This window comes from Pollachius pollachius (assembly GCF_949987615.1).
Source record: "Pollachius pollachius genome assembly, chromosome: 4".
NCBI classification, from domain to species: domain Eukaryota; kingdom Metazoa; phylum Chordata; class Actinopteri; order Gadiformes; family Gadidae; genus Pollachius; species Pollachius pollachius.
The window spans coordinates 3928446-3956325 of NC_136937.1; the positions used below are offsets into that span (position 1 = coordinate 3928446).

Consider the following 27880-nt stretch of genomic DNA (forward strand, 5'->3'; position numbering starts at 1 on the left):
GTTCGTATAATAATAATAATGGATTGAATTTATATAGCGCTTTTCTAGACACTCAAATACGCTTTACAGTGAAGGGGGGACCTCACTAATCACCACCATAAGTGTCATTTCTCTTATTACCTACACAGCTTCACATTTGAAACCTTGATCCGTGACTAAGCTGGTTCTGCTTCATATTGCATCAACACCCTCACAGTAATACCAATAACATAAATCATAGTAGGACTAATTACAGAAGCGTTACTTCAACTTAATAAGACAATAAGCCATGGGGAAAATGCTAAATTTAAACGATTTTAAATACACAAGTATGCTAGTGTCCGAAGCTCAAGCTCTCAACATGGTCCAGGTTATGGCTTTTTTCATACGCTTCTTCCCCACAGGGTGGATAACCTGGGGCCCTTTGTGCCCTCTCTTTGCCCTGGGGTATTTGAAATTCTAATTCAGATTCACAATCTAAACCACCAGTGTCAGAGGTCCATCCATACCGACGATGGGTATGGATGGATTATTTGGATGTTTAGCTCTTTAGCTCCTGTTATTGTGCCGTAATGACCAAAAAACATATTTTTGACCTTTCTTATGGTTTGAAATGGATCAGACCTTTGACACTCTATTATTGTAGGTTGTACTCAGTGATCATGCATTAGCCTAGAATGAAAATGCGGGCCGCAAGCAACATCTGCAGAACAAGCTATCTTCAAGGTTGTGTTCCCAGTATCCAGGAAAGGGAAACCACAAAGCCGATAAAAACATACCCCATATAGTAAGAAAGTTTCCCTTTATTTTTGTTTTAAACTTTGCGTTTTATACAGAACAGCGACATAATGAAAAAAGAGAAATACAATACAATAGGTTCTCCACAGATACTCAGAATACCTAATAATACAAAATGATAAATAAAAAGGTTAAGAAAATAATAGTTGTACACCAACAGGTCAGAGGTCTGAGTTGAACCACATTTAAATATTCTGGTAGGATTTGTTAGGGCCATTCCCCTCTTACTTTAAGGCAACTGAAGGGTTATTCTCCGCTTTTGCTATTCAAAATGAATCAAGAGATCATCTTATCCCATGCTATCAATTTATTTTGAGGAGCTGAAATGCAAAGGGAGGGTTGACCACCTTTCGACATCCTTCTGGATGTTTTATTCTATTTGGTTATAATTGGTTTCAAACATGTTGGAAAATGTTTTGGTAAAGGTTACACAAAGGTACTTAATTGTTTTATAATTCCATTTTAGAGATATCCCAGATTGATGGGGATGGTGAGTAATTAAATGAAAGAATTGGTGTTTTCTGTTACATTAAATTCATACCTATTTAGAGTGGTTGGTAATATACCTCCAGTAGGTCCTTTTGGTTTGGAAAACATTTGTCTGGTGGTTCAAGAAAAATAATCAAATCATCTGCCAAAGTCCAATGATGTTTCTTTTCCCTAATATTGACTCCCTGCAGGTTATATTTATCTTCATTACCAACCTAAAAACATCCAAACAATCCATATAATTATTGCTGCATGAAACATATATACATGGAAGGACTAAAACACATAGTATCTAATATAGTGCAATGTTTTACAGACTTTGTGGATGCCCTGCTAAGCCATGTGTTTGATGAGGTGTTGGAGGACCCATCACCATTTGCTGAAGACAAACCCCACCACCGACCTGTCCTCCCAGAGTGAGGGACCCTCAAAAGAGGAAGTTGTTGCCCGCCATCTGTCCCGCTTCAGTCAAGGGGCGGCAGGAACCAAACCGTCCTGATTTCCATCTCCAGGTCGCCGGGACTCGTTAATTTGAGCGGTGAGCCTCCTATGATGGTAGTAGTAGATAAACCCCCCCATCGTAAGAAATTAAACCCCCCAGAGACACACACACACACACACACACACACACACACACACAGACACACACACACACACACACACACACACACACACACACACACACACACACACACACACACACACATTTAATTGTTTTGGTCCATGATAGCTGGTTAATGATAACAGCAACCAACATAGCACACTACCCACTAATCGATTCCTTTCCAAGTCCTGATTCTGTAAAGTGAAACGCTGCCAAATCGCAATTGCAATCTCGCAATAAAAACCTGACCTTAGCTCAGGCAAACATGGCAGACTGCGGCAATGCTTTGCTAGCTTTTGCTTTTAGCTTTTTTAGCTTTTACTTGTTTATTTTTTGGAAAATCCTAAAGAACTACTAAAGAACTATGGATGAAGTCATGGAGAAGGCAGGAAAAAGGACTGTACATGTTGCAGAGTGAGTAGAAGCCTCAATCCTCCAAAATAACTTGCTAGGTGGAGTGTGGCAGCCACCTAGGTGGCGTATAGCCACTGACATCTGACAGCTGTCATCTGTGTTTTCCCCACATTACAGAATATCGGTTTGTAAATATTGAACATGTTTCTATGATGAATCGCTGTGGATGTTCTGAATCTCAGGTTCAGGGATTAAATCCAATCCTAACATTCCGAACAACACAGGCTAATCTGGCCATAGTTAGAACCATCCAAAGTTCAGGGCTTTGCTGACCAGAGTTGGAAGGGGGAAATCTGGCACAGAATCTGGATTATCATCCTGTAGTTGAAACCGAGCATAATGTAAAGTCCTATCTTACCGAAAAAAATCAGGATAATAACTCGAGGAAGGAAGTGCACCATGAAGGACCAGGGAGGCTCCAGGAGGAAAATCATGTCTCCATACATTATCTGAAAATAAGGCACAGCGAGGCATTGATTGGTCAAGCGGTTAGTCGGTTCATTTGATAATTGTGTAATTGACTTATCGTTCCTTGATAAACCAAATATAGTGATATTTCCATACCCTTAGCCATGCTAATATAAAAAACTGTTTTTGTGAGAAAGCCAGAGAAGCAGGGTTCAAATCACAGGGAGCCAGGGTGTGCTCAGACCCCTGTTTGAGACTTGAGCTCCCCTGATAACACACATTTTTGGGGGGGTCTATTCAAAATAGTACTATTGACATATTTAAATACGTGGCTGTTGCCAACATTGTTAAGCAAGTGCTGACATATTGTGTTGTTATCTGACAATGACACAACAGTTCAATTCATAATGGAATCAATTCATGATGGCATAAATAGCATTTATATAACCGATCTGACTCCCTTCCAAACCCGCTGCTTAGCCCCTAAAAAAGCCATTAATAAAATGCACATCTAATGGTCATATTTTCTGTGAGTGCTGTTGCAGTCGCCTGGCCTCTGATGACTTTTGCCTTGGTGTCGGGTGTGAATTTCCGCGCCTTCTCTGAAAACTTGCCAAATCTCACAGGAACACGTCTGCTGAAGTGGACCGGAAGGGGTATATTTATATAATAGCTAATTGATTTTATTAACACCTATTCATTCGGTCATTCAATCGTTTGACTAAAGTACTGGTAAATAGTTAACCCCTTCATGGGAAAACCCGTATCTGGGAAAACCCCCTCTCCCCCAATTGCAAAGATGTTTTAAGGCATTTAAACACATGAGAAAGCATGGCATGTCACATGTGAAATACCACTAGAGAGAATAGATTCTCAACTTTAGTCTATCATTATGGAGCCCCTTTAAAAGTCCAATATATATAAAATATAAAAAAATATATGTGCGGCATGAAAAGAAAGAATCGCGTTCAAAAATAAAAATGTAGGGTGAAAAAGAAAAGGATTTGGATGCAGCCTTGATGTGATCTGAGTACCTTCACTGCTGTTATCTCTGCATCGGAGGAGCTCTGGATGGCGCAGGTGATGAAGTCGGTGCCGTTGCTGCGTTCGATTTTTCTGATAACACAGTCGAGGTCTTCACCGCCCTGGACGCCCTTCACCAGCAGGTCCTCAGGGGCAATCTGGAGCTCATCTAACCTTTTCTGAACATCCCAACAGAAGCCGCCATTCAACATCAACCACCATGTCAGCACCATGCCTCAAAGCTTGTACCTAGCATGGCCTACTCAGTCACTCACTAACCTATCCACTTACCCACTAACCCACTCATTAACCCACCCACCCAGCAACCCACCCAACTACCGCCCACTAAACCACCCACTCGCCCACTAAGTCAAGTCAAGTCAAGTTCATTTATTTGTCTCTCTTGGGAGAAATTTGGGTTAGAGACAGGGTACTGCTGCATAGACGAACATGGAACATACATAGACAACAATGCATAAAGGCAGTAAAACATCCAACATAGAAAGAAAGTACATTACTGGTAACCAGATAGGGACCAGAGTGCAAGAAGATCCGAGCTGTGCAATTTGCCCTACCTACTAGTCAAAAGTACAGTGCTAGTACACATTTACACAAGTGCAGTGCGCAATAAAGTGATGGTGCATATTAGAATGCTAGTACATATTAAAAATGCAGATTAGGTTAAAAGTACCGTTCTAGTACACATTTAAAGTGCAGTGCGCAAACTAACTAACCAACCATTTACCCAGCTACCCACCCCCTAACTCACTCACCCACTCACTCTACCACCCACCCCAGCACCCCACCCAGTGTTTGAAGGGGTCCCGGGGGCGACTGACCTCTATGGTGAGCCACAGGTGGTCCGCCATGGGCGTGGAGATGAAGTCGGTGAACTGGGGGTCTGGCAGGTAGCGGATGGCGGTGGGGCAGGCCAGCGTCTGATTGGCTACCCTCAGGGTCAGAAAGCTGCTGAAGGAGTCGCGGTCTGCCGGCAGGCTCTCGAACTGCAGAGACTGTTGGGATTCAGGCACGTGAAAGCCGGCCCTGTGGTGTGTGTGTGTGTGTGTGTGTGTGTGTGTGTGTGTGTGTGTGTGTGTGTGTGTGTGTGTGTGTGTGTGTGTGTGTGTGTGTGTGTGTGTGTGTGTGTGTGTGTGTGTGTGTGTGTGTGTGTGTATAAGTGTAAATATAAAAATGTGCGTATATATGTGCAAATGTAAAAATGTATGTTTGTGTGTGTATGTGTATATATGTAAATGTATAAATGTACATGTGCGTGCGTGCGTGCGTGCGTGTGTGTGTCTCTCTCGCTACATATTCTACATCAAACGTGTCTTGAAAGTGTGTGTGTGTCTTTGCAGGATTGTGTGCCTTCTATTCCATGTGTGAGTGTGTGCGCGTGTGAGTGCATGCGTGTGTGCATGCATGCGTGTGTGAGTGCATGCGTGTGTGAGTGCATGTGCGTGTGCATTTGAGTGTGTGCTTCATGTGTGAGTGCATGCCTGTTCGAGTGCATGCGTGTGCGTGAGTGCGTGCGTGTGTGAGTGCATGCGTTTGTGAGTACATGGTTGAGTGCAGGTAACACTTAGTGCACCTGAACCAACTCACCACATTGTCGCTTGACTCGGAGAAGGTGACCTTCTCATCCGTGTGGCTGTGGATGACCTCATCAACAAACTTCAGGTTGGACACCGTGATGTTCATCCTCCTCTTCCCACTGCACACGACACAGCATGTTGGACCAATCAGAGAAGCAGAATCCAAAAAAAACTGATCATACTGTTACACTTTTGTGTGCGCATAGATCAAGCCACACTCAACCGGAAACAGGCCTGCCTCAGACAAACCCACACACATCTACAGCCACCTAGTTTTGGAATGTCGCAAGCTGTCTCACCACAATCTTGATCATGATAGGTGATCAGCCAGTATGTTCGCCTTCGAAATGTCAGTTTCTGTTCGGAACATTTGTTTTGTTTTTGGCCTGTGTGTTAAGTCATTGTTGCAGATATGAAACATATTGGCACACAAACACAGTGTACTGTAACCAAGGAAACAAGCAAAAAAAATTGACAGAGATGGTTTTAGATTCTACCTGACCTCAAACGCTTCTTTCTCTTTCGAAAAAGCTTGATGACCAGAGCCGTACTAAAACACACGTAAAACTGCAAGTGTATACATTAGCTGATCAATTTACATAGTAGAACTTGTTGTCGCTTGTCATTGTCTCAATAGAATAATTGAGCTCCTTTAAAATATAATGCTCGTGTGCATTCAGTGACCTCAACCTGGAAACCCGCGTGAGCTTCAGGTCTGGGAAGGCGGTGGTGGGCGGAGACTAGTACCCATTTTAAACGCTTGACGTCAATTTTACACACGGTACATAAAAAATCATAGTACATATAACTTGTTTTTTAACTGATCTGGATTTTGGGGAATGCGAGAAAAGTTCTCTTAAAGGGCTTGTGGGAGCGATTTTAGCACAAATATGTGCATACGAGGCCCATTACATCTACTTGTGAGAAAGTGAAACGAAAGTGGTCTACTAGGCCATTAACCTCTTCATCCCAAAATACCCCAATACCGGGTTTAGCCCCTCCTCCCCAATTTCAGACACCGACCATAGGGCATTTAAACACATGAGGAAGTAGTCATGTGACACACCACTAGAAAGATTAGATTCTCACTTTTATTCTATCATAAATATTGTTAGCAAAACAACATATAATACCAACTCTAAACAAAACAAGAGGTATGCAAGATGTAGATGTGGATGTGATGTGATTTGCAAGAGAGACGTATTTCATAACTGTGCACATGCACATCAATAGCGATCTTTTTCATGTAGCGAAGGGCACCACAATACACTTCTGAACCACAGTAAAGAAGATATATAGACAAACACTGTGGTCTTCAATGTGTGTGTTTGTGTATGTGTGTACCCTACCTGGCCCAGGTGCTGCCCGGCGCGATGGAGGCGCAGACCGGCGCCGACCGGAAGGAGAGCGACGCGTTGCCGTGGCAACCGCCGTTGGGCAGGAGGAGGCAGACCTTGACCCGGCCATTGTCTCCGGCGGGGATGTGGAAGGTCAGGCTGGCCCCCGTATTGAGCCTCACCGAAGCCCTATGCACAGAGAGGCCTCAGGGTCCTTATCCTCACTATTTATCAATTATTCACCTCAGGCTCCGTGAATAGTGGGGAATAGCCTATTCACGGAGCCTGAGGTGAATAATTGTTTTACTACACTTGAACACTCTAAAAATAAACAAGATAACACTTTTTGCCGGGAATTATTTGCTTTTATTAGCAGTTTATTTTTTATTTATTAGCGTGAGGAGAACACCGTCATTCGATGAAAACAATACCAAGTTTGAGATCTCAATCATGGGATATTGCCCAATATCCCGAGATGGCGAACCAATCAAATTGCGCCATCTTAGGAGGTTCACGTGTAGCATATACTAAAAGTAACTATAGCTGCCATTATTAATACTAGTTGTAATTCGTAATAATAGCTGCCATTATTAATAATAGCTGCCATTATTAATAACAACTACCGTTATTACCCCCAACTGTTACTCACAGCATCCAATCAGCTGACTTTGGGTTCCTCAGAAATCATATTGCTGCCGTCATCATTTCCTATCATCATTATGACGTTAACATTGTTTAACGTTTAACGTTAAAGCTAATGTTGGGATAATGGTAACTAATGATTAATATTATACTTATTATCATTATTCATGTTGTCATTGTTGCCAAGGCTTAAATCTTTAAAGGGGTGACATAACGCCAACAGTTGTAAGAGTCATTAGCCGTTACAAACCGTTGAAAAAAATCGTTATTTTCCTGTGTTTTAGAGACATCACAAGTGGGCCTACCTCGTGGTATAATATCACCCCTTTAATATCATGGATCTGAATCCACTGTAAATTTTGCTCTGGGTGAAAGCGTTTAAACGTGCTAAGCGACCAACACAGTGTATCCAAAGACTTAGTTATGGGTCCACGTCGACCCTAAGCAAGGTAGTTTATGGACCCCGTACGTCCTTGCAGACCCTCCTTGCGTCCAGCCCAAGGGCCTGACCTGCGCCTCCCAAAATTCTAACCGTGTGTCGAGGCGACGCAGCAGCAAGGGCTGTGATTGGTCCGCTCACAAAAACCTGACGCAGAACCAGAACAGCTTCGACGATTGCGTCGAAGCGTCTGCGTGGTCATTGCGTTTCGTCGACGTGGAACCATAACTGAGCCTTTAGCCCTAACTGTCGAGTGAGTTGGGGTGTTTCTTCACCCACTCTTTAGCACTGCAGTCCAGGTCTCCTTGAAGCCGAACTCCGATCACTTGACCCAGGTTCCTTCCCATCAGCACTGCGTTGTTTTTACCGTAGAAGGACATCTCACTCGGGGTAATGTTGAATATCTCTGGCTGATAAGAAAGCCACACGTAAACACACACACGTATGAACACGTGCACATGCACACACACACACACGTACACGCGCACACACGCGCACATGCACACACACACGTATGCAAATGCACACACACGTACGCGCGCATGAACACGCGCACATGCGCACATGCACACATGCACACATGCACACATACACACTCACACACACACTTTACTGGAAAGAGTGTTGAAATCCCATCCCTGCACAGATGTGTGTCCCCGTTTCCATTGACTATTTTCAATCAAATCATCTAGATTCTAAAACCCAGAGAATCTCTGAACTATTTTGTACACTTTCATCCAACATATTCATAACACACGCTCGCTTTCACAATGTGGTGATGTCCTCGCTCGCCCTAGAGTAATCACACAAGGCTGAGGCTCATGAGGAACCAGACCTACCAGAGAGTCAACCCCGGTCTGCAGACCCTGGCAGATGGACGTCTGTGGAGAGGAACCAGAAGGTCTCAACATGAACACATGAAACATGAACACATGAAACATGAACACGTGAAACATGAACACGTGAAACATGAACAGTCAACTGTCACATGGTGACAGTAGAACCAACAATAACAATAGGTATCCACAGATACACAGTGAATACCTTATAAAATAAAAGTAATCTGGAATAACTCCATTAATATCTAACGTTTTAACTACATAAAGGAATGATGGATGAAGAAGGGAGGAGAGGGATGGTTCTAGGATGGGGGTAGGGGGGGTCGACGGAAGGTCGATGGATTGATTGATGATAGTGGGAGGGTAGATATGGATAGAGGAGGGACTGATAGATAGATATAGGAGAAGTTAAATGATTGGAGGGATGGAAGGAGAGATGGACATTGGGTGGTGCTCAGATGGACGGAGCGTTACATCCAGGGCTCCGCTGCGTGTCCACGTACAGGCCCCGTTGCTCCACCCACACCCGGCTGCGAGGCACTGGCTACACCTGAACCAGGAGCAGACACAGGTTCACCACACTGGGTCACAAAGCGCTCACATCCTCCCCTGAGGCCCCGGTTCCCACAGACTGTAGAGTACATTGTGAAGGCTGGATGGTGTAAGGCGTCTGAGTACGGGAGACCTACAGTAGGGAAGTGGGAGCCCCGGTGATCCGAGAGCAGTTGAGGAGGTTCAGTTCTTCAGTCAAATCCACTTCCCCCAGGCTCAGGGTGACGCTCACACGCAGGCCTGCTAATATAAAGCAACTACAATATCATTGCCAACGTTTATTATTATTATTTCTTAATCAAATGTAATTACTGTTATTGTCAACATCATTTTCCTTTTTCAAGAGGCTATGTACCTTTTCTTTTGGACCTCATAAGTACATAAGGGTTCTCAGACTATGAGTCGATCAGAATAAACAACCAAAATCAAGTAATGATTTTCATATCCCCTTTATATGAATTTGTGTTTGTGTTGTATGCTGTGTGAATGCAAAAACGGAGTTAGGATTCAATTAGATAGTGTGATGAAAGACATTTTTCTTCTCAACAAAAGGGTAAGTGCAGCTGTCAGTTTTCTTTAAGGGAAAATATACCTTCCAGTTCGTTCCATACTGTCTCAATAGCGGATTCACCAAACCGTTATCTGCCATATCTGCCAGCCCTTTCTGTTGTTGAAATGCCTCTACAGTGCTTCTGCACCGTCATCATATTTATCCTCATGAATACGATGAATCTCATGTTAGATAAATGGTTGTGATTGGTCAGTCTATCTAGAAAAAGACAGAAATCTTCCTGTATGGGAGGGAAAACCGACCTTATCTGCAGAGCAAATGAAACGTGAGCTTGAGAGATTTGTCTGATTCCCAGGCTAGTGTTTTCGATAAGTTGTGTGTCAATGACAGATGTTAGTTCAGTATTTATGTAGGTTTGTGGAGACCGTTTGCATGAATCAGTTTCTGTCATTGTTTCTAAGCTAATCATATTCATAATCTTTGTTTGCTAATTATCTTAGTAACTCGCTAAGCTAGATATATAAGAAGATATATAATAGATAGATATATAATGAACTAATCTTATATTGTTATAATGTTCATGCCCTTATGAATGTATTGCCTGGCTTAACCCCCTGCATCCGGTAACATAGATATCTATGGTAATATTGTATATAGCTCCTAATTACGGGGAAAATGTTATGTTTTACGCCCCCATAGAGTTCACCAGCTGTAACACGTATATGCAGTGGTCCTAGACCTCTATCTCAGTCATGACAAGAAAACTTTCTTTGTGGTGTATGTGTGTAAATATGTGCATGTGTACAAGTTTTATAAGATAGGAAAAAAATTGTGCGGGAAAGTATGCGTAGATTACTGCTTTTGAACCAGTCACTAGCAGTAATTGTGTATGTCTCTGTCACCACACATTATAAAATGAATGTCATAATGTGTTAATGTCTAAGCTTATAACATGAACCTTGACATGATTTTAAATACTTATTCACATAACGTTAAACAATAATTGAAGAAACGACATTTAAAGGAGGCCAAGCTAAAAAGGATTCAAAGTAGGCCCCTGGAAGTTGCACAGTATAAACCTCTACAGAAGTTGCAATAAAGTAACATAAAAATAAAATCATGCATCACAACCCTAATTCGATGGGACACAATTTATGTTGTGAGCGACACCTGTGTTTTTCATACTGTGAGAGGGTAGATTACTGACCAATCACAGGAGGCAGCAGGCAGGTGCATTCTGGGTATTGATGCTGTAGTCCTCCTAGCACTCCGACGCTTGAGTCGAATCGGCAGAAGAAGTTAGCAGGAGCTCCACCTCTCTTCAGGTGGGTGGAGACCGCCAGCCTGATCTGGGAACGATGGAGGAGAAGAAGGCTTGGGTGTGAAGATCCAACTCAAAGTCAACTGAAGAGCAGACTCAAGCAAAGATCTACAACGCGTGAATGTTTGTCTAGAGATCTGAGGAATAAGTCGAGAGTATTTATTACATACATATAAATATACCTTGCATCAAACAATCCCTAATACAACAAATTGGCTGCCGAATCGGTGTATTCTAACAGGAAGTGTTTTGTATGTCTTCAGATATTTACAAATCACGCCACTGTTTGGTCACATACAGCAAGCACAATTGGTGACTAAGTCTGCAGGTTTTGATTGGTCAGATCATCAAAAGTTGAAGTATGCACTCAAAGTATTGTAAGACTCTTCAGATAAAAGCCTATATTTCCCAAACATTTGATGTTTGATCTTTAGACCACGCCTACCTTTCCTTCTGCGTCTTCCTGGAAGCTGTGGGAGAGCATCCGCCGCTGGCTGAGGTCATCTGGGACAGACAGCCACAGAGAAGATGTACACTCGTCCTCAAAGCTGCATCTGTGGAAGCAATGGTGACAGATAAAGCACTCCATATCCCATGATGCATCATTAACTATGCTTTTAACTGGGTTCACAAGCAAGGTCAAATCAGCAATGGTGCATTTCAAAAATGGGACTGGTCCCAAAGGAGGTGAAGTTTCCTTTCCAGTTTGGGTAGCAGTGTGTTATGGTGTGTGTCATTAAAGATGTTTGTGTTTCTTAAATTGTAAATAAGAGTACAGCTTCATATGTTTGGTATTGAAAAAAATCATGGTCTCCAACATCAACTCCTTTTCTTAGACAAATCTGATTAGGGATGAAATTTGACAAATGAAAAAACAAATGACACCAAAGAAAAAGTAAATGGCACCCATGCCACCAGCAGAAAATGTAAATCTTACGCCTCTCTGAAAGCCCTGTGTGAAATGGTGTGTAATGTGTGTAGTGTGTCAGTGTGTAGATGAGAGTATGTATTGGTATGGGTATGCATTAGTTAACCAAACTCCAACTTGGAGCCTACAGAATATACATTGTAAAACCACCGACGAGAAACCATAGGAGGGTATTCCCTCTCACCGTGACGTGAGCCAGCCGTCTTTGAGGGGCCACTTATAAGTAAATGAGGGGGCTGTGGGTGTATCTTTTGTAACACGTGTATGAGGAACACATGTAAATGTTCCTCAAAATGCAAGCACTTGTTGACCAAAGAAAGCCAGGTAATATCAAATGTTTAACATATGGCTCCATTGTAAATATATTTTCCTTATATTCTTGTATAATTCATGTGTCAAGTTAACCTTACTTATACTTTTGTCTAAGTGAACTGAGAGATAGACTGATGTCATTGGCTACAGAAGGATGTCTGTCTGATCCTCTGAGCTGTTGAATAACACTGGAACAAGGTCTGGAGCCTGTTCCCCCCCTCACTGCTGGAACATTTCTTACCACTAATATACATCAACATTTGGCAAATATCCTTTAAAACCTTCATTATTTTCTACCACACTGACCGTCTCAGAGCTCCACACCAGCCGCAGTACGGGTCGTGGGTGTTCCAGCAGGACTCCAGACTGCTGTGTTGACCACACTGAGACACTGGAACGCGCATCAACTGGGAGAACACACACACACACACACACACACACACACACACACACACACACACACACACACACACACACACACACACACAACACACACGTATACAGGCAAACATGTACACGTACACAAACACACACACACACACACTTAAACAACATTGACCATGTCGGTCAGGACAGATGTGTGCACTGCAGTTTCTAGGGTTTCGCACCGGGTCCAATATCCACGAGCCTACCTTGTCCCTAACTGCCAGGAAGACGTGCTTGCGGCCCACGGGGTCCAGGTGCATCTTGGGAAAGACGCGGCGGTCGTCGGGGGCCTTCCAGATGACGCTGAGACACTGGGCCTGGAGTGTGGCGTCCACCGTCAGCTGAGTCACACACAACCACACCGGAGTGAGCTGATGGTTACACTGAGAGCACACTTAGAGGATCTTACTCCTAGAACACAGTTAGAGTAAGAGCACACTTAGAGGATCTTACTCCTAGAACACAGTTAGAGTAAGAGTACACTTAGAGGATCTTACACTTAGAGGACCTTACACTTAAAGTACACTTGGTGTACCTTACACGTATGAGTACCTTACACTTAGAACTGAAGCCAATACAACCAGGACATAATTTAAAACAGCAGACAATGGTCAAGGTCCTCTGCCTTCAAAGACCAGAGAGAATTAACATCTAAGTTAACTCTCTCTGGTTATTCTACGTTAACCAAAAAAAAAAAGAAATCCCCCATAATATCTATGCAATATTCATTTTTGGTTGTGTATGCTAAAATGCAATGAACATTTATTTTCAAAATTGACGTCTAAACAAGTGGCCAGAAATGATGCATGCAGCTTAATGCATTTCCTGTCCCGACTGCACATTTCAAGGGATACCAGGGAAGATGTACCACTCACAAGACCATGGCTAACTCAATCTCTCGTGACCTTTGACCCTGAGCCATCATGTAAATGCAATCACAGGCGCTTTTGCTGCACTCATTTCCTTTTCTGCTGTGATCACATGGCATATATGTCGTTTTTGGTGAGACAAGCATGCCTGCTCTGTTCCAACAGAGGAAGTGATGTAGCGTGACGTAGCATGGAGGACCTACAGACCTTCAGAAGTTGACCGTCTCCGGTGCCGATGAAGAAGATCAGCCAGTTGTTCAGCTTGACGGCGAGCACCGACGTCATGAAACGGTGTTTCAGCAGCACGTGACTTGGCTTCAGCGTGGTGGGCCCATCACCCTATAGACATCCACGCCCACACGCACACACACACACGAGCGTCAACACACACACACACACACAAACACACACACACACACACACACAAACACAATTTATATACCTTTAGTTGCAATTCCAAGTGGTTAACTTTGGAAATCAATTTAGCTTTGTCGTCTATGACTGGTTCACCTTCGAAGGTTCTACTGTGTAGCCAAAGTCTGGGTCCCTGTAGGTCGGTGCATCAGTTGGCGGACTGACGTCATATATGGCGAGCTCCGTGTTAGTGACGTCATGGTCGGTAAATATCCCTGCCCAGAGGACCGGTTGGTCCCCGGGAATCACCGAAGAAGAAACGAGTCTCTGGCGCGCTTCACCACCTTCACAGCAGAGTATCGCACCTCGAAGGGACCTTACGTTTTGGTTTTAGTCGCTTTGTTCGCAAACCAAAGTAGACGAACATTAGTGGCGTTATTTTCGTCCTTTAAGTTTGAAAAAATAAAAATAGTCGATTTGATTTGAAATGCATCCACAAACTGGACACCTGGACGACGGGCAAAGATTTCGGGGTTCTTACTACTGTCTAAGGACGAGAACACTCCTCCAAGCTGACCGTCATGTGTGTTATGAAGACGTATTCGCGATTTTTCAATGTACGGACACAGTTTGTCGTTGATTCCTTCGAACCCTTCAGCAGCAGATAAAATGTAAGACTGTTTATTCACGCCAACCACAAATCCCACGGAGGAGCCTTTTGGTACAACAGCACTCAAATCATAAGCCTCCCCGCTTATTATCCGTGTTATGTCCGTCAAGCTCAGCGTCTCACAGAAGCCGCAGTGCAGCGCACCGCAGGTGAACAACAGGTTGCGCTCCACAAGTGGCGCCAAGGTATTGACGCTAAAAGTAGACGCGCCCCCCTCCAAAGTCCTGTTAAACCGTCCAAAAAGCGAGGTCCCTATGTATTCCCCTCTCTGCGTCAGACTGTGAAGCAGCCCCAGGCTGAGGTTGAGCTGGTACAGGTGGTCGCCAGTGACGAAGTAGACCCAGCGAGCAGCGACGGTGAAGTCGCGGATATCTCCACCGCGGGAGGAGAACACGTCGACCTCCTGCAGACCGCGGCCCCCCCGGAGCCCACCGAGGGCGTGGAAGAGCGACAGCCACGCGAACTCCATGGTGCGCGACAGCAGAGTCCTGAGAGAGCGACCTACCGCCTACTCCTCACGCGAGGAGACGCTAGAACACATCCTGCCACCGTGCGTAAAGGCGCACAAAAACGCGTAAGAGGAAACCGGTTTACGCAAAAAGCGAAGTGGGCAAAACATGGCAGTTTGTTGACTGCTTTTGAGCGTTTTCAAAGTGAATGGTGCTTACCGGAGAGGGAAGCACATTTAAATCTTTATATAGTGTTGTTCCAAAGTTCATCCAAAATGTGATTTATTTTGGAATTTCTTATTGTGATTACAGTTATTATGTAGGCTGTTGTCTATTTCATCCGCGGCTGCCACCGGTGCCGCTATGCTTTGTTTGGGTCGTGTGTTCTGAAAGGCTTCTCCAAAACACAGCTAAAGTTAGTTAAGGTCTCTAATCTAAATGTGTCATTTCTGCAAAAAAAAGAGCTAATATCCAAGATATAATATCCAAGATATCTTACAAACAACATTTCACGACTTTAATGTTTTCTTGATCGTGATAAGACTTCTTTCACCCAGTTCCCTTATGATCACTTCGCGCTTGCGCAGCGAAGTGCTGGTTCACGACATGGACCTATTAGGGAGTTCACCATCTACAAGAGAAACTTGAAGATGAACGGACCCGGGTATCATTCTCTACACACGACTCGAGCGTTGCGGTAACAGCGACTGTCCGCTAGAGGTCGCGCGGAGACCACGCTGCAGAACGCAACGGCACGCAGCTCAGAGAGACTCCGCTCCTCCTTATAGCCCCCTGGTCCACAGGCTAGAGTTTCAGTGACAGTTGAGCTGTTGTTCTGCTCGCCTCGGTCGACGCGGAACGAGTCCACCCCCCCCCCCAGCTCCAGACCAACGATCGCGGTGCCAGGACCGCCAGCCTTCCGTCCGTCGTGAATCCGAGAAGGGCAACGACACCATCCTAACCACCGACTAGAAGGTTTTGCATTAAGAGAGCATCGTTTCATCACTTCATCGGTTCGGTCCAGCGGTATTCGTCCCTTAGTGCATTCCATCAGTTGAGGTGAGTGAAACGCTGTTTACGTGAGAGTTGTGCTGTTTAACCAACAACACAACGGATACAAGTCGTAGGCACACAGTGGCATTGTAGAAGTTGGTTAGCGGTCGTGCGACGTATTATATGTTAGGGAAACAAACGTTATAACCTCTCACATCCAATAGCCTACATTATAATCGGGACCAAAAGCCTACGATATATTAGGAACTGCTTGGGACCCTTTGTGCAAAGGGGATACTATGGCTGCATGGTAGGCTGTACCACCTCTGACGTGTGTGTACCTGTGTCTTGTGCGTCCGGGAGGATGTCGCCATCCTCCCGGACACACACACACACACACACACACACACACACACACACACACACACACACACACACAGTGACCCCCTTACCACCCGGGGGTCTTTCCCCAGCGACATCGTCCCCGCACACACCGCGATCAGCCCACACCTCTGTCACTCATCCAAAGGTCCGATATCCTTGGTATGAATTAGGCAACCGTTTCAACCAATCCAACTTTCCCTTTTAAGCGTCCGGGGTGAGCACGGACGCTGCCCCGGTAAACAGGGCAGTCTAAAAGCAGCAGGCCCGTTTAATTAAAGCATTTGATGACAAGCGACGACTGCGGTGGGCGAAAGCCTTTCCTTTTTATAGCGTGCGGTGCAGCAGCTGGGCAGGGCCCCTCCCGCGGCGGGGCCCTCCCCGCGGTGGGGCCCCTGGCTGCCCTGTAATCGGGTGAGGAGCCACCACGACGAGGGAGGGCACCACCCATATCCAGACTTTAAATTTACAGCAGAAGTGACAGGAAAGAATAGCAGCGGACTTGGAAAAGAATGAAAGATACAGGACGCGAGTGTTTACCGGGTTAGGGTACCGCACGCTGGAGACACTGCACTGGGCACTGGGTTCAAGTGGATGTCAGCGAGCAGAACGCATCGCACACATCATCTTGTGTTTCGGGTTTTTCAAAGTCAAAGCGCCCCCCCCCCCCCCCCCCCCCAAAAGTAAAGGTCCAGGAATGAACCAACTACCAGAGGAACAACTCGGTCTATAAACAGCTTTCCGTGCCCTCCCTGCCTCACACACAATATGCGCCTTCTTTTTTCGTTTCTTGGCAGTAGTTTGGAGTGACAGTTGAGTCAGAACGCGCTTGCGTGCGTGCTTGCGTGCACTGTGAGACTCGACTGCCAGTATTGTTATTTATTTCTTTATTTTTAGCTGGTAGAAAGATATAAAAACAGATACAGCGGGGATATGTAGAGAGGGAAAGAGAGAGAGAAATAGAAATGCAAAACAACGAACGGAAAATAAGTCTGGCAGTTAGAAAAAACATATAAAGACCTACGGCACAGCGGTGCGTGGAAAACTCGACTCCGCCCGAGAGAGCTTGACATTTAAAAAAATGTAATGCAAAAATAAGGCTGGAAGGTCCTCCCACCTTGTCATAAATGACCTCTAACCCATCCAAACGACTGCCTTTAACTGGAAAGGTGTGTGTTGAGGGGTGACCTCATCAGAACCCCCCACCAGCACTTCAGGACCAGCGTACCCTACTTTCACCAGCGCATGCCAGATATGGGTACGCGTGTTGTTTATAAAAGAAAAGTGAAGGCATAGTCGTGACGGTGGTTAGGGGTACAAGTGGGGGCGTGTCCAGGAGGGGAGGGGGTCGAGGGTCTGCTGGGAAGGGGGGGGGGGTACGAGAGAGGGCGTGTCCGGGGGGGGGGGGTTCGAGGGTTTGAGTGACAGGGATAGGGCTGCCCCCCCCCCCCCACCCGTCCGAGACACTTGGACACGCGCCAGTTCATAAAAGTATCCAGCGTGACGTCCGGTCGGCTCTGCTCAGGGTTTAATGAGGTGTCTTCCCGGGGGAAGCTAAGCCGCTAGTCCCCGCTCTTCATCAACCTGGATGGCCGCCGCTGGGCACCTCAGTGCCAGCACTTGTCTGTTACGTTGGCCGCTCTCGAACTGTGCCCGGCTCTGTCTATAGGCAGACTGTCGGATTCACACTCCAGCCGTTCAGATTTCTAGTCTGACGACGCCCCTCTTAGCTGAAGTTGAATGAAAACACTTGTCTTCTTGTTTGTTTACCTTAGTGTGTGTGTGTGTGTGTGTGTGTGTGTGTGTGTGTGTGTGTGTGTGTGTGCGCTCCTGTTGACTTTTTAGGCGGTGCGGATTCTCTGTTTACATGTCCTATATTTGAGAGCTCAATTCGCCTCTCTGTCGAACTAACCTGAAACCAGAACTAAAACCTGACGCCTCTGTTTAGTGTGGAAAGTGCTTGGTATAGGGGTGATCAGTGCATGACTGGACTCTTGCTAGTCTGTTTCCATTACAGCCAGGAATCCACCTGTCCCGGCTGCTGTCTGCATTCCTGGTTCGCTCCATTCTTCCATTTTGTTTTCATTCAACATCCCACTCGGACACACTTGCATTGACACACACACTCTCAACACACACACACACACACACTCTCTCTCCTAACGCTCTCTCCCTGACACACACACACACACACACACACACACACACACACACACACACACACAGGGGCGATCGTGACTGCTAAAAGCCTGCCACGGCAACAGGGGAGTGTGTGAGTCATGTTGATGATGAAGCGGTTGCCCCCGGTAACACGCTGGACCGTATTCTCAGCCTCTTCGATTGGCGTGCAGGCTGCTGTAGGGAGAGAATCTGCCTTTGGATGTCCGAATCACGGTCACACAGATGACAGGAGGAAGAGATGGTTTGATTAGTGTGTGTGTGTGTGTGTGTGTGTGTGTGTGTGTGTGTGTGTGTGTGTGTGTGTGTGTGTGTGTGTGTGTGTGTGTGTGTGTGTGTGTGTGTGTGTGTACCAAGGTTTGATCCCCAGGTCCACAACCTCAGTCTTCTCGTTGTGTTCGGTCGACACTGCCGGGCGTATCGGCGTGTTGACCAATAGGGTGGGGCTCTGTTGGACTACTGTGAAATGATCACACGATTAGAACGAGGGACAGGATTCAGCGGGGTCACGACGGGAAACGTATTGCGATTCTGTTAATGTTACCAATTTTTTGGTCCATTGTTGTTTTGTTAATGAAAGCTGCCGAACAGGACAGAGCATAATTGATGCAGACTGACGATTGCAGGACAGCACCGTTGTTTTGCTTCCACTGAGATCAATCTGACGATGCAAGCAGTGTGGAAGAACCCCCATTCTCAAGTGAAAACGTTTATGTACCCCTTACCCCGAAGGGGGGATTCCGTGTATCGAAACAATTCAGCTTTTAACCAGCATGCCTCATGAACTCACATACCAACCGATAGATCTGCAGTACAGTCAGATAAAACAGAACGTTTAAAGCTGAGGCTGACTGTGCGCGAGTTTGGAGTTTGTTTTGCTCCTCATGTGAGGGGGTGGGGAGGAGGGGTGATATTGTGATTCACTGGATGTTATGACATTGATATGACTCAGAATTCTGCATGACCCTTCAATGTCTTTGCGGAGGATCCCAGTTGTGATTCCCCGCAGCCCTGGAGACATCGGATAACAACGTCGTGTATCTGTCTCCCATCAGGCAACATCTCCTCTCGGTTCGGGACCGGGGAATGGACAGCTGATCTCGGAGCTCTGTGATTAGCTGCCGCGGCTGCCGCTGCTGTCATGGCGAAGAGCCCGGAAGTCAAGCTGGCCGTGTTCGGCCGAGCGGGCGTCGGCAAGTCAGGTAGGGCGACGCCCACTGCCCACCGCCCCCCTCATACCTCGCCCTTATCAGACCCGCCGCTGTGTTTGTTTGTGATACCTGGGGTTTGCCTGGGCATGCCCGGACGCACGTCCCGGCCTCACATCCTGGTCCACTCTCTCACACTGCCTTTATCGCTCCTCTCTCCTCCTCTCCCTGCCTTTAACTCTCCTCCTTTCTCCTCCTTCCTCCTTGCCTTTAACACTCCTCCTTCCTCCTTTCTCCCTGCCTTTAACACTCCAACCTCCTTCCTCCTCCTCCTCTCTCCCTTTAACTCTCCAACCTCCTTCCTCCTCCTCCTCTCTCCCTTTAACTCTCCTCCTCCTTTCTCCTGCTTCCTCTAACTCTCCTCTCTTCTCCTCCTCTCTCCCTTCCTCTAACTCTCCTCCGCCGCTCTCCTCCTTCCTCCCTGCCTGCCTTTAACTCTCCCCTTCTCCTTTCTCCTCCTCTCTCCTCCTTTCTCTCCCTGCCCTTAACTCTCCGACCAACTTTCTCCTCTTTTCTCCTCGCCTCCAACTCTCCTCTCTCCTCCTCCCTCCCTCCAACTCCCCTCTCATTCTTTCTCCTCCTCTCACGTTCCCCTCATCCATCAAACCCTTTGGGCCGCATCGTCAAGGGCTCGTTTAATTTCCCTCCCCGCAGTTCCCATGGATACGGCCTCCTCCTCCCCGCCACCACAGGCCACATCCCATCAATCTACGGCTGCGAGCGAGTCCTTCGCCTGATCTTAAACGGCAGGAACGCTCGGCCCCCGGTTCACGTCCTGCTCGCTTACACACACGCGGCCCTGGGTCGGGGGGGGGGGGGGGGGCGTAACGCAGAACATGTGTTCCTCAACCGGCAGAACACAAATCGCTACCAACAGCTTCTGCCTCGGCAATCAGCGGCTGCGGCGCGATGACGCCTCTGAATGTTTTAACAAGGGCTCGGAGGACGCAAGTGGAGGTCGGCTCAGGGGCCGTGGTCAATAATCCAGACTGAAATGATATATATATATATATATATATATATATATATATATATATATATATATATATATATATATATATATATATATATATATATATATATATATATATATATATATACACATATATACACACACACACACACACACACACACACACACACACACACACACACACACACACACACACACACACACACACATATATATATATATACACACACACACTGACGTATGTGTAAGAGTACGGACATGTCTCGCTGAGTTAACCCCTGATGACATCATTTTATGACAATCGTCAGGGTCACGGTGCGATATGTATTATGATTCTGTTCATGTTACTGATTTTTGGTCCCTCATTGTTTTGTAAATGAACGCGGCCGAAACAGATCAGAACATAATGGGTGCAAACTGATGGTTGTAGGACAGTGTTAACCATTATTTTGCTTCCACTGATTACGCCCTGGAATGATTTATCGAGGTTCAGAGGATGCGAGTGGAGAGGTTAACTCAGGGGCCGTGGTCAATAATTGCGACCAATTACGTAAATGTATACGCTGAAGACATATACGAACATGTCTTGAGGTAATTAAATGGTAAATGGACTGCATCTATACAGCGATTTTCTAACCAGTGGCCAAGCGCTGTACTATATTGCCTCACATTCACCCATTCAAGCACACATTCAAACACTGACGGCGGTGTCAGCCATGCATGGTGACATCCGGCTCGTTGGGAGCAGTTAGGGTGAGGTGTTTTGCTCAGGGACACCTCGGCACTCGAACCAGCAACCTTCCGGTTACCAGCCAACCCGCTCTACCTCCTGAGCGACATGCCGCCCCTATGATTAAGCCCGGTTACGTCATTTTATAATGAGGTTTGACGGAGCTGAATCTTGGATTGCGAAGGCCAATAAAACAGGAACTAATACAGTATATTAATGGGTTGCTGTTATCTTCGGCGTGATATCCACAGGGAGGAGGCCACTGAGCTGGTAGGCATGAACAGAAATAGATTTCATCATCTCAACACATCATCATAAGTGCCGGTATTATGCTGTTCCTCTGATGTGGGGAGCTCTTTTTGATTCCCTAAGTAGTGTGTCGGACTGGGAATCTATCAGCTAAAAGCTTTTAGTGGAGAAGATGTGCTGCGCGGAACGTACTTCCAGATCCAATTAAAGTAAACAACCCACAATGCAACTCTGTGGCGCTCTACTCATTCTCCGGTCCTTAAAACATCAGGCAGCCAATTTCGGCTTAATGTGAAAGGAATCATGTTTGATGTCACTCCTCGTACGATGGGGAATAGGGTAGGGGGTAATCCCAATATTTGAATCAATAATGCCGGAAAGGTCGGCTGTGGACGTTAGGGAATCGAACCCGGTGCCTTTCTTGGTGGGGGTCGGGCACCCTAGTCCCTACACAATCCAGCCCCAGTTGGGAGCCTGTTTGGGGGGTGTAGTGCTCAACGGATCATCTGAGAGAAACACAGGTTTCACATTTCTTCAACCTCAACCTTGAAGAGCTTCTTCACTCAAATGTTTCCAAAAGCTTCCCGTTCTTTGGGCTTTAACGTTAGGCTTGTGAGAACTGAATCTCTGGACTTTCCCCCCCCCACCCATTACTGATTTAAAATGTTTGGAGTGTATGTATATACGTCAATTATGGCACCCATTGCACTCCTGATGCATCCCTGGAGGGATCCCCCACTCTGCGTGCTTTCTCAAGATTTCTTACTTGCTAATTAAGGGAGTTTTGGGTCAGGTGGGTGTTAAGCCCTTTGAGACTGTACCGGTGATTAAGGGCTATACAAATACAATTTCATTTAATCCAACATGGCGGTGGCTTTTAAATCCAAGATTGATTGGGTTCTGCACATCGCTCAAGAAACCTGTGGATTCTATGATGGTAAACCAGCCATCATTAGCACTAGTAGCTTATAGAGGAGTCCTTTGAGTCAGTAGAGGGATGTAGCCCACAGTCTGTTACAGAATATGAGGGCATCATCTATCATTGCATGCTTTCACAACCTCTTGTGCTCCATGTGCGTGGAGCAGGAGTCATTGCAGGCTCCTACCCATTGTATAGTCAAAGAGAATTGGCCACTTATTTTCTATTATCAAGAATGCCTGAGTGACTCGCTAAACTTGTCGGGCACAAACTCCCACGCGCCTGTTCTGATTGCCGCAGCGGCATGCTAATCAATGTGATATCACAGAGCCACACGGGAATAGTTTTGTCCATCGGTGGGGCTTTCATCTTAGATGGAGCCTCAAGGTTGAAATCAAAAGTATACTGCTACTGCGGATACAGCACCCTTGTGTGTGCGTGTGCGTGTGGGTGCGTCGCCAATTTTTAATTGCTTCTAACGACAAATTATCTTAAGTAATTCATTCATATAAAGTTTTACTTTTCAAGTAGCGGAAAGTAAGTGCGGAGGGGTTAGGAGGGCTTAAGTTGGTCGGAAATGCTTTCAGAGAGGCTGCAGATAAATGGAGTGGATGGGACAGGTATAGGGCTTAAAACAAACAATATCCATGTTGTTTGAATGAATAAGCACCAGGGCTCACAGCAGACAAGATCCAGGTAGTTTGAATAAGCACCAGGGCTTAGACCAGAGAAGACCCATGTTGAATGCATAAGCACCAGGGCTTAAAGCAGACAGGATCCATGTGGTTTGAACTAGCACCAGGGCTTAAAGCAGACAGGATCCATGTTTTTTGAATAAGCAACAGGGCTTAAAGTAGACAAGATCCATGTTGTTTGAATGAGCACCAGGGCTTAAAGCAGACATGATCCATGTTGTTGACTAAACACCAGGGCTTAAAGCAGACATGATCCATGTTGTTGACTAAACACCAGGTCTTAAAGCAGACAGGATCCAAGTAGTTTGAATAAGCACCAGGTCTATGGTATTGCTGAGCAACCTAAGGAGCAGGTAACGACCGTGCAGTCGCTGTGAACAATCAAAGTCTTGAAGGAGGGAGAGTGCAACACGTCTAGGGTCTTGGATTATAATTGGCTGTTGAGATTTCAAACCTGGTCAGCTGTTAGAATGTGATTTGTTGGTGATGTTTTTGGTTTAATCCAGTGATCGGTTTGACTTTCTCATCCATATTGATTTCTTGACCCACATACTTGATATGGTCTCCAGGTTTGAAAACAAACCTTTGGTCAAATTTAGCATTTAAAAAAAATCAGCGACACATTGATTCTCAAGTCCCTCCAACATTTATTTGTGTCACATAGCAGAAATGAGTCACTTCCCTCTCGGGTTTGAACAGTACTTGGCACTATCCAAGATGGAGGGCCCACTTCTGACGAGAGAGCGCTGTTTTCCTTTCCAAAGAGTTATTGTGTTGTCTTCTCTGTTTGTTCCAGCCAAGCACAGAGTTGTTATATCTAAAAGGTACATGGACTGCATTTATACAGCCTTTTTCTAACCAGTGGCAACTCAAAGCGCTTTACAATACTGCCTCACATTCACCCGTTTGTACACATATGCACACACTTACGGTGGTGTCAACAATGCAAGGTGACAGCCAGCTTGTCAGAAGCAGTCAGGGTGAGGTGCCTTGCTCAGGAACACCTCAACACTCGGGAGCCAGGGATTGAACTAGCAACCTTCTGGTTAGCAGTCAACCTGCTTTACCTCCGGAGCCACATACCGCCCCCTCTAAAGATATATTACGCATTTGAAGACTGTTCTCAGGAAACGTGGGAAGTGGCAGTTAATCTAAGGGGTCCCTTTGGTTATTTTAAGACTGAGTTGAGGGTAATAATTCCCTGACGGCCTATTCATCCACTGTGCTGGCCACCAATTCTGTTAACTGATCGTATATCAGTTGAAACCCAGGGATAAACTTCCTATTATACTTACACACACACACCCATGCATACTCCACAGAACACACACACACACACACACACACACACACACACACACACACACACACACACACACACACACACAGTGAGAAATTACTCATAGTGATGACATCTGACGTTCCGCAGAGTTCAGATGCTTCCGTGGTGAATGAAGCGTGCACGTGTGTGCTCCGTGCACATCTTCACTACATCTGTTCCATTCGCGCACGACACAACCATCATGACAATAATAATAATAGTATTCATAACCCCCTTCCTCTCTGCGGCACTGCTCTGGTTTGGGTTCTCTGAGACATGAAGACGGAGGTCATGCTCGTATCCGGTGGCCAGTAAGTCATTTAGCAGACGCTTTTATCCACAGCCACTTGCAGCGAGGTTTAGGGATCTAAAAGCCGGCATGGGGCTTAGGAGGTAGAGCGGGTTGGCTGGTAACTGGAAGGTCGCTAGTTCGATCCCTGGCTCCTCCTAGCGAGCGTCGTGGTGTCCCTGAGCAAGACACCTCACCCTAACTGCTCACGACGAGCTGGCTGTCGCCCTGCGTGGGCGACAGGTTACCGTGAGGCAATATTGTAAAGCCTTGAGTGGCCACTGGTTAGAAAAGCCTTACATAAATGCAGTCCATTTACCATACAACACACCAACAGGTAGAATGAAGACATCGGGGCTCGAAGCAGAAACACACCAACCCCTCAACTCCCCTGAGCCCAGTTACCGGTCTATTATGAGGGTTTTTATGCTAAGTCAATTAACGTCTGGGAGCACAGGGCCACACACGGGTCCTTCTATTGTACCAGGGGCTTTCTTTATCCAACGTGACTGACGGCGAACAAAAGGGCAAAAGAGACGGAGCTATCTCACTGCAGGCAGCTCACCGCCGGGCTGAGGACTCTGGGGATTAAACCCAGGCGGGGGGAAGAGAGAGAGAGAGAGAGAGAGAGAGAGAGAGAGAGAGAGAGAGAGAGAGAGAGAGAGAGAGAGAGAGAGAGACTAAATCAGTGGATGGGATCACAACACCTTGATACCTCTCTCCATGGTTAGCTGGTCTTGTGGGCACCGGCCGTGGGTCATGTGGAGGACCATTCAGCGGCCCCAATTATTCTCTCTCCTGATAAGACGGCGAACAAAGGCAGCAAAGTGTCTCTTAAGAGGGCCGGGAGTGTGTTGTTTTTGAGTGTGCATGGCTACTAGAGTGTTTGTGTCGCCATGACGACGTTAATGTAAAGGACACGGTGGAATAGGTGTACACAAAATGGTGGGCGAGGGTTGTTGTGTCTTCCAGATGTATATTAATACATCTTTGGGGTCGAAGTCTGTAAATGTAAAACTATTAAGACAGTACTTGAATGTATGACAAAGTATTACCTAGTCATGTATTATAGTAATAAACTGGTACCATCGTTGATGTATCTAAATTCTGAGCGAGATTTGTTCATATGCTGGAACACACACACCCACACACACACACACACACACACACTTGCAGAAAACACAAATCCTCCATAACATCAAATCAATCATGTTCACAGCAAGCCATCAGAAACATCGACCCCTGTTGCCATGGCGTTAAACGACCTCCAATTAGCCGAGCGACTGATTGGATGCCGGGACTGAAACGCACCTGGAGGGGGTCTTTAAAATCAGGTGTATCATTCAGTTCACATCTGAAAGCCGTCCAGTGTTACCTGGATTCCTCTGTTCCCCCTGCTGTGTGGAGGCAAAGGCATCGCTCAAAAGGAAATTTAAGGCATTTATTATATAGAAAAGAAAAACATGTAAGTTGGTCCTGGCGCTTGTACTTGATATAACTTTTTTGTACTTACAGACCTCACCCTTAATCACGATATATGAGGTTTCGCCGTTTCTTTGATCTCGGCTTGTTGGTGATAGAAGCAGAGCTGGTTTTCATGTTTTGTGGTCAACCTTGCTGTGTTCTTTATCTCCTCTTCCCCTTTTGTTCAAAATGTCCTTTCTAGTGACGTCTGCAGTCCCACCGTTTTAATGCCAAATGACGCAAATAAGAAAAATCCAAACATTCTTTCATATGACAAGGAAGGAAGGCAAGAGGCCGAACGCTAGGAAAAGGAACAACATTCTGGAACCCTCTCGGTGAGAGTACCACTTGCTGTTTGGTGAGCCAAAATGCCCCCCCCCCCCCCCCAACGTGGGAGAGTTTTGCGTGATTGAGGGTTTGCATGATGCTGAGGGCGGGGTGAGACTCAACGTTCCTGCTTGAAACTTGAAACCGCCATTTATAATCAGCGGCGAGAGAATTATGCAACGGTCTGAAAAACCGGGCGAGATAAATGCAGGGAGTGGCTGTTAAGTTTGTCGTTCTTCGCAGGCCTCGAGTGTTACTGAGCTAACCGGCGATTCCCACTCAGAGACTGCGTCAGTGCAAATCCACGATGTAGTTGTGTATTGAAATCAGCGTTCAACCCCTTCGATTGCCAGAATAGGTTGCTCGGTCTTCGAGTTATTCTGGGTTCTAAGCTTTCCATTTCCATTTATATTTAGGGCATTTGGCAGATGCTTTAATCCAAAGCGATTTACAATCCGAAGAAGTAGAAACAACAAATACATCGCTGTCGGCACAGTAAGGATGTTCATAGAACCAAGGGCCGAGCACCTACAATCACTTGGTTAACTCATTCCCCGTATACAACAAATATAGCTAGGATAAAATGCTACTAGTCTTTTCCAAGGTTCGAGTTGCCAAAGTTTGAACCTTTTCTCAGTCTCCATGGCTCTCACTCGCTCGCCCTCTCTCTCGCCCAGAGCGGTGCCTTTCTAGTCCATGAGAAAGGAACAGGATGTCCACTCGCCACATTTTTATTCATCACTGTTTTGTGAAGGCCGCCTACGTCACGCTTCTCCTCTCCGAATACACCGTCCCCGCCGCTGGCTGACAGGAAGGTGGGCGACTCGCGGATTCTCCTATTTTATACCTTCGTCCTTTGTGGCTATTCTTAGACGCATTCATCCATCTGCGCTCGCTGTCCGCTGGCTCCAGCCTGCTTTCCCCCCCACACACTCCTCTCGGTCGGGTGGCTGTGAGTAATCACCTGCTCCCACCCCTGTCGTTCATCCACACAGGTGAGGTAAGGGTCTGCCGTCTGTGTGTCAGAGACATGGCCCGGGGGGCGCTATAGTGGTTCTGTCCTACCGGAAAATCTCTCTCTCTCTCTCTCTCTCTCTCTCTGTATTTCGATCAAGAGTCAAATTGTCAGTGACGTTGTGGCCGCTCGGTTCCACAGGCATGGAAGCTGACTGAAGGGTTTACGTCGTTGTTGAA

At 46.1% G+C, this 27880-nt stretch overlaps 2 protein-coding genes across 2 annotated transcripts in view; one reads left to right on the top strand and one right to left on the bottom strand.

Moving 5' to 3' along the window:
* Positions 1–764: 764 nt before the first annotated feature.
* Positions 765–13832, bottom strand: LOC307075073 (plexin-C1-like). The gene is made up of 15 exons (XM_079735580.1): positions 13694–13832; positions 12824–12958; positions 12498–12598; positions 11397–11505; positions 10838–10979; positions 9257–9359; positions 9042–9117; positions 8568–8609; positions 8008–8138; positions 6660–6836; positions 5321–5429; positions 4555–4728; positions 3727–3894; positions 2643–2733; positions 765–1813 (listed from the first exon to the last, which is right to left on the bottom strand). The coding sequence occupies exons 1-15, from the start codon at positions 13769–13771 to the stop codon at positions 1731–1733; spliced, it is 1719 nt and encodes a 572-aa protein (XP_079591706.1). The 5' UTR covers positions 13772–13832; the 3' UTR covers positions 765–1730.
* Positions 13833–15789: 1957 nt separating this feature from the next.
* Positions 15790–27880, top strand: part of rerg (RAS-like, estrogen-regulated, growth inhibitor) — a 28435-nt gene continuing 16344 nt past the window's right edge. The window contains exons 1-2 of the mRNA XM_079735291.1: positions 15790–16018; positions 19567–19713. Of these exons, the coding sequence (XP_079591417.1) occupies positions 19653–19713 (61 nt within the window). The 5' untranslated portion in view covers positions 15790–16018; positions 19567–19652. The remainder of the gene's footprint in view (positions 16019–19566; positions 19714–27880) is intronic.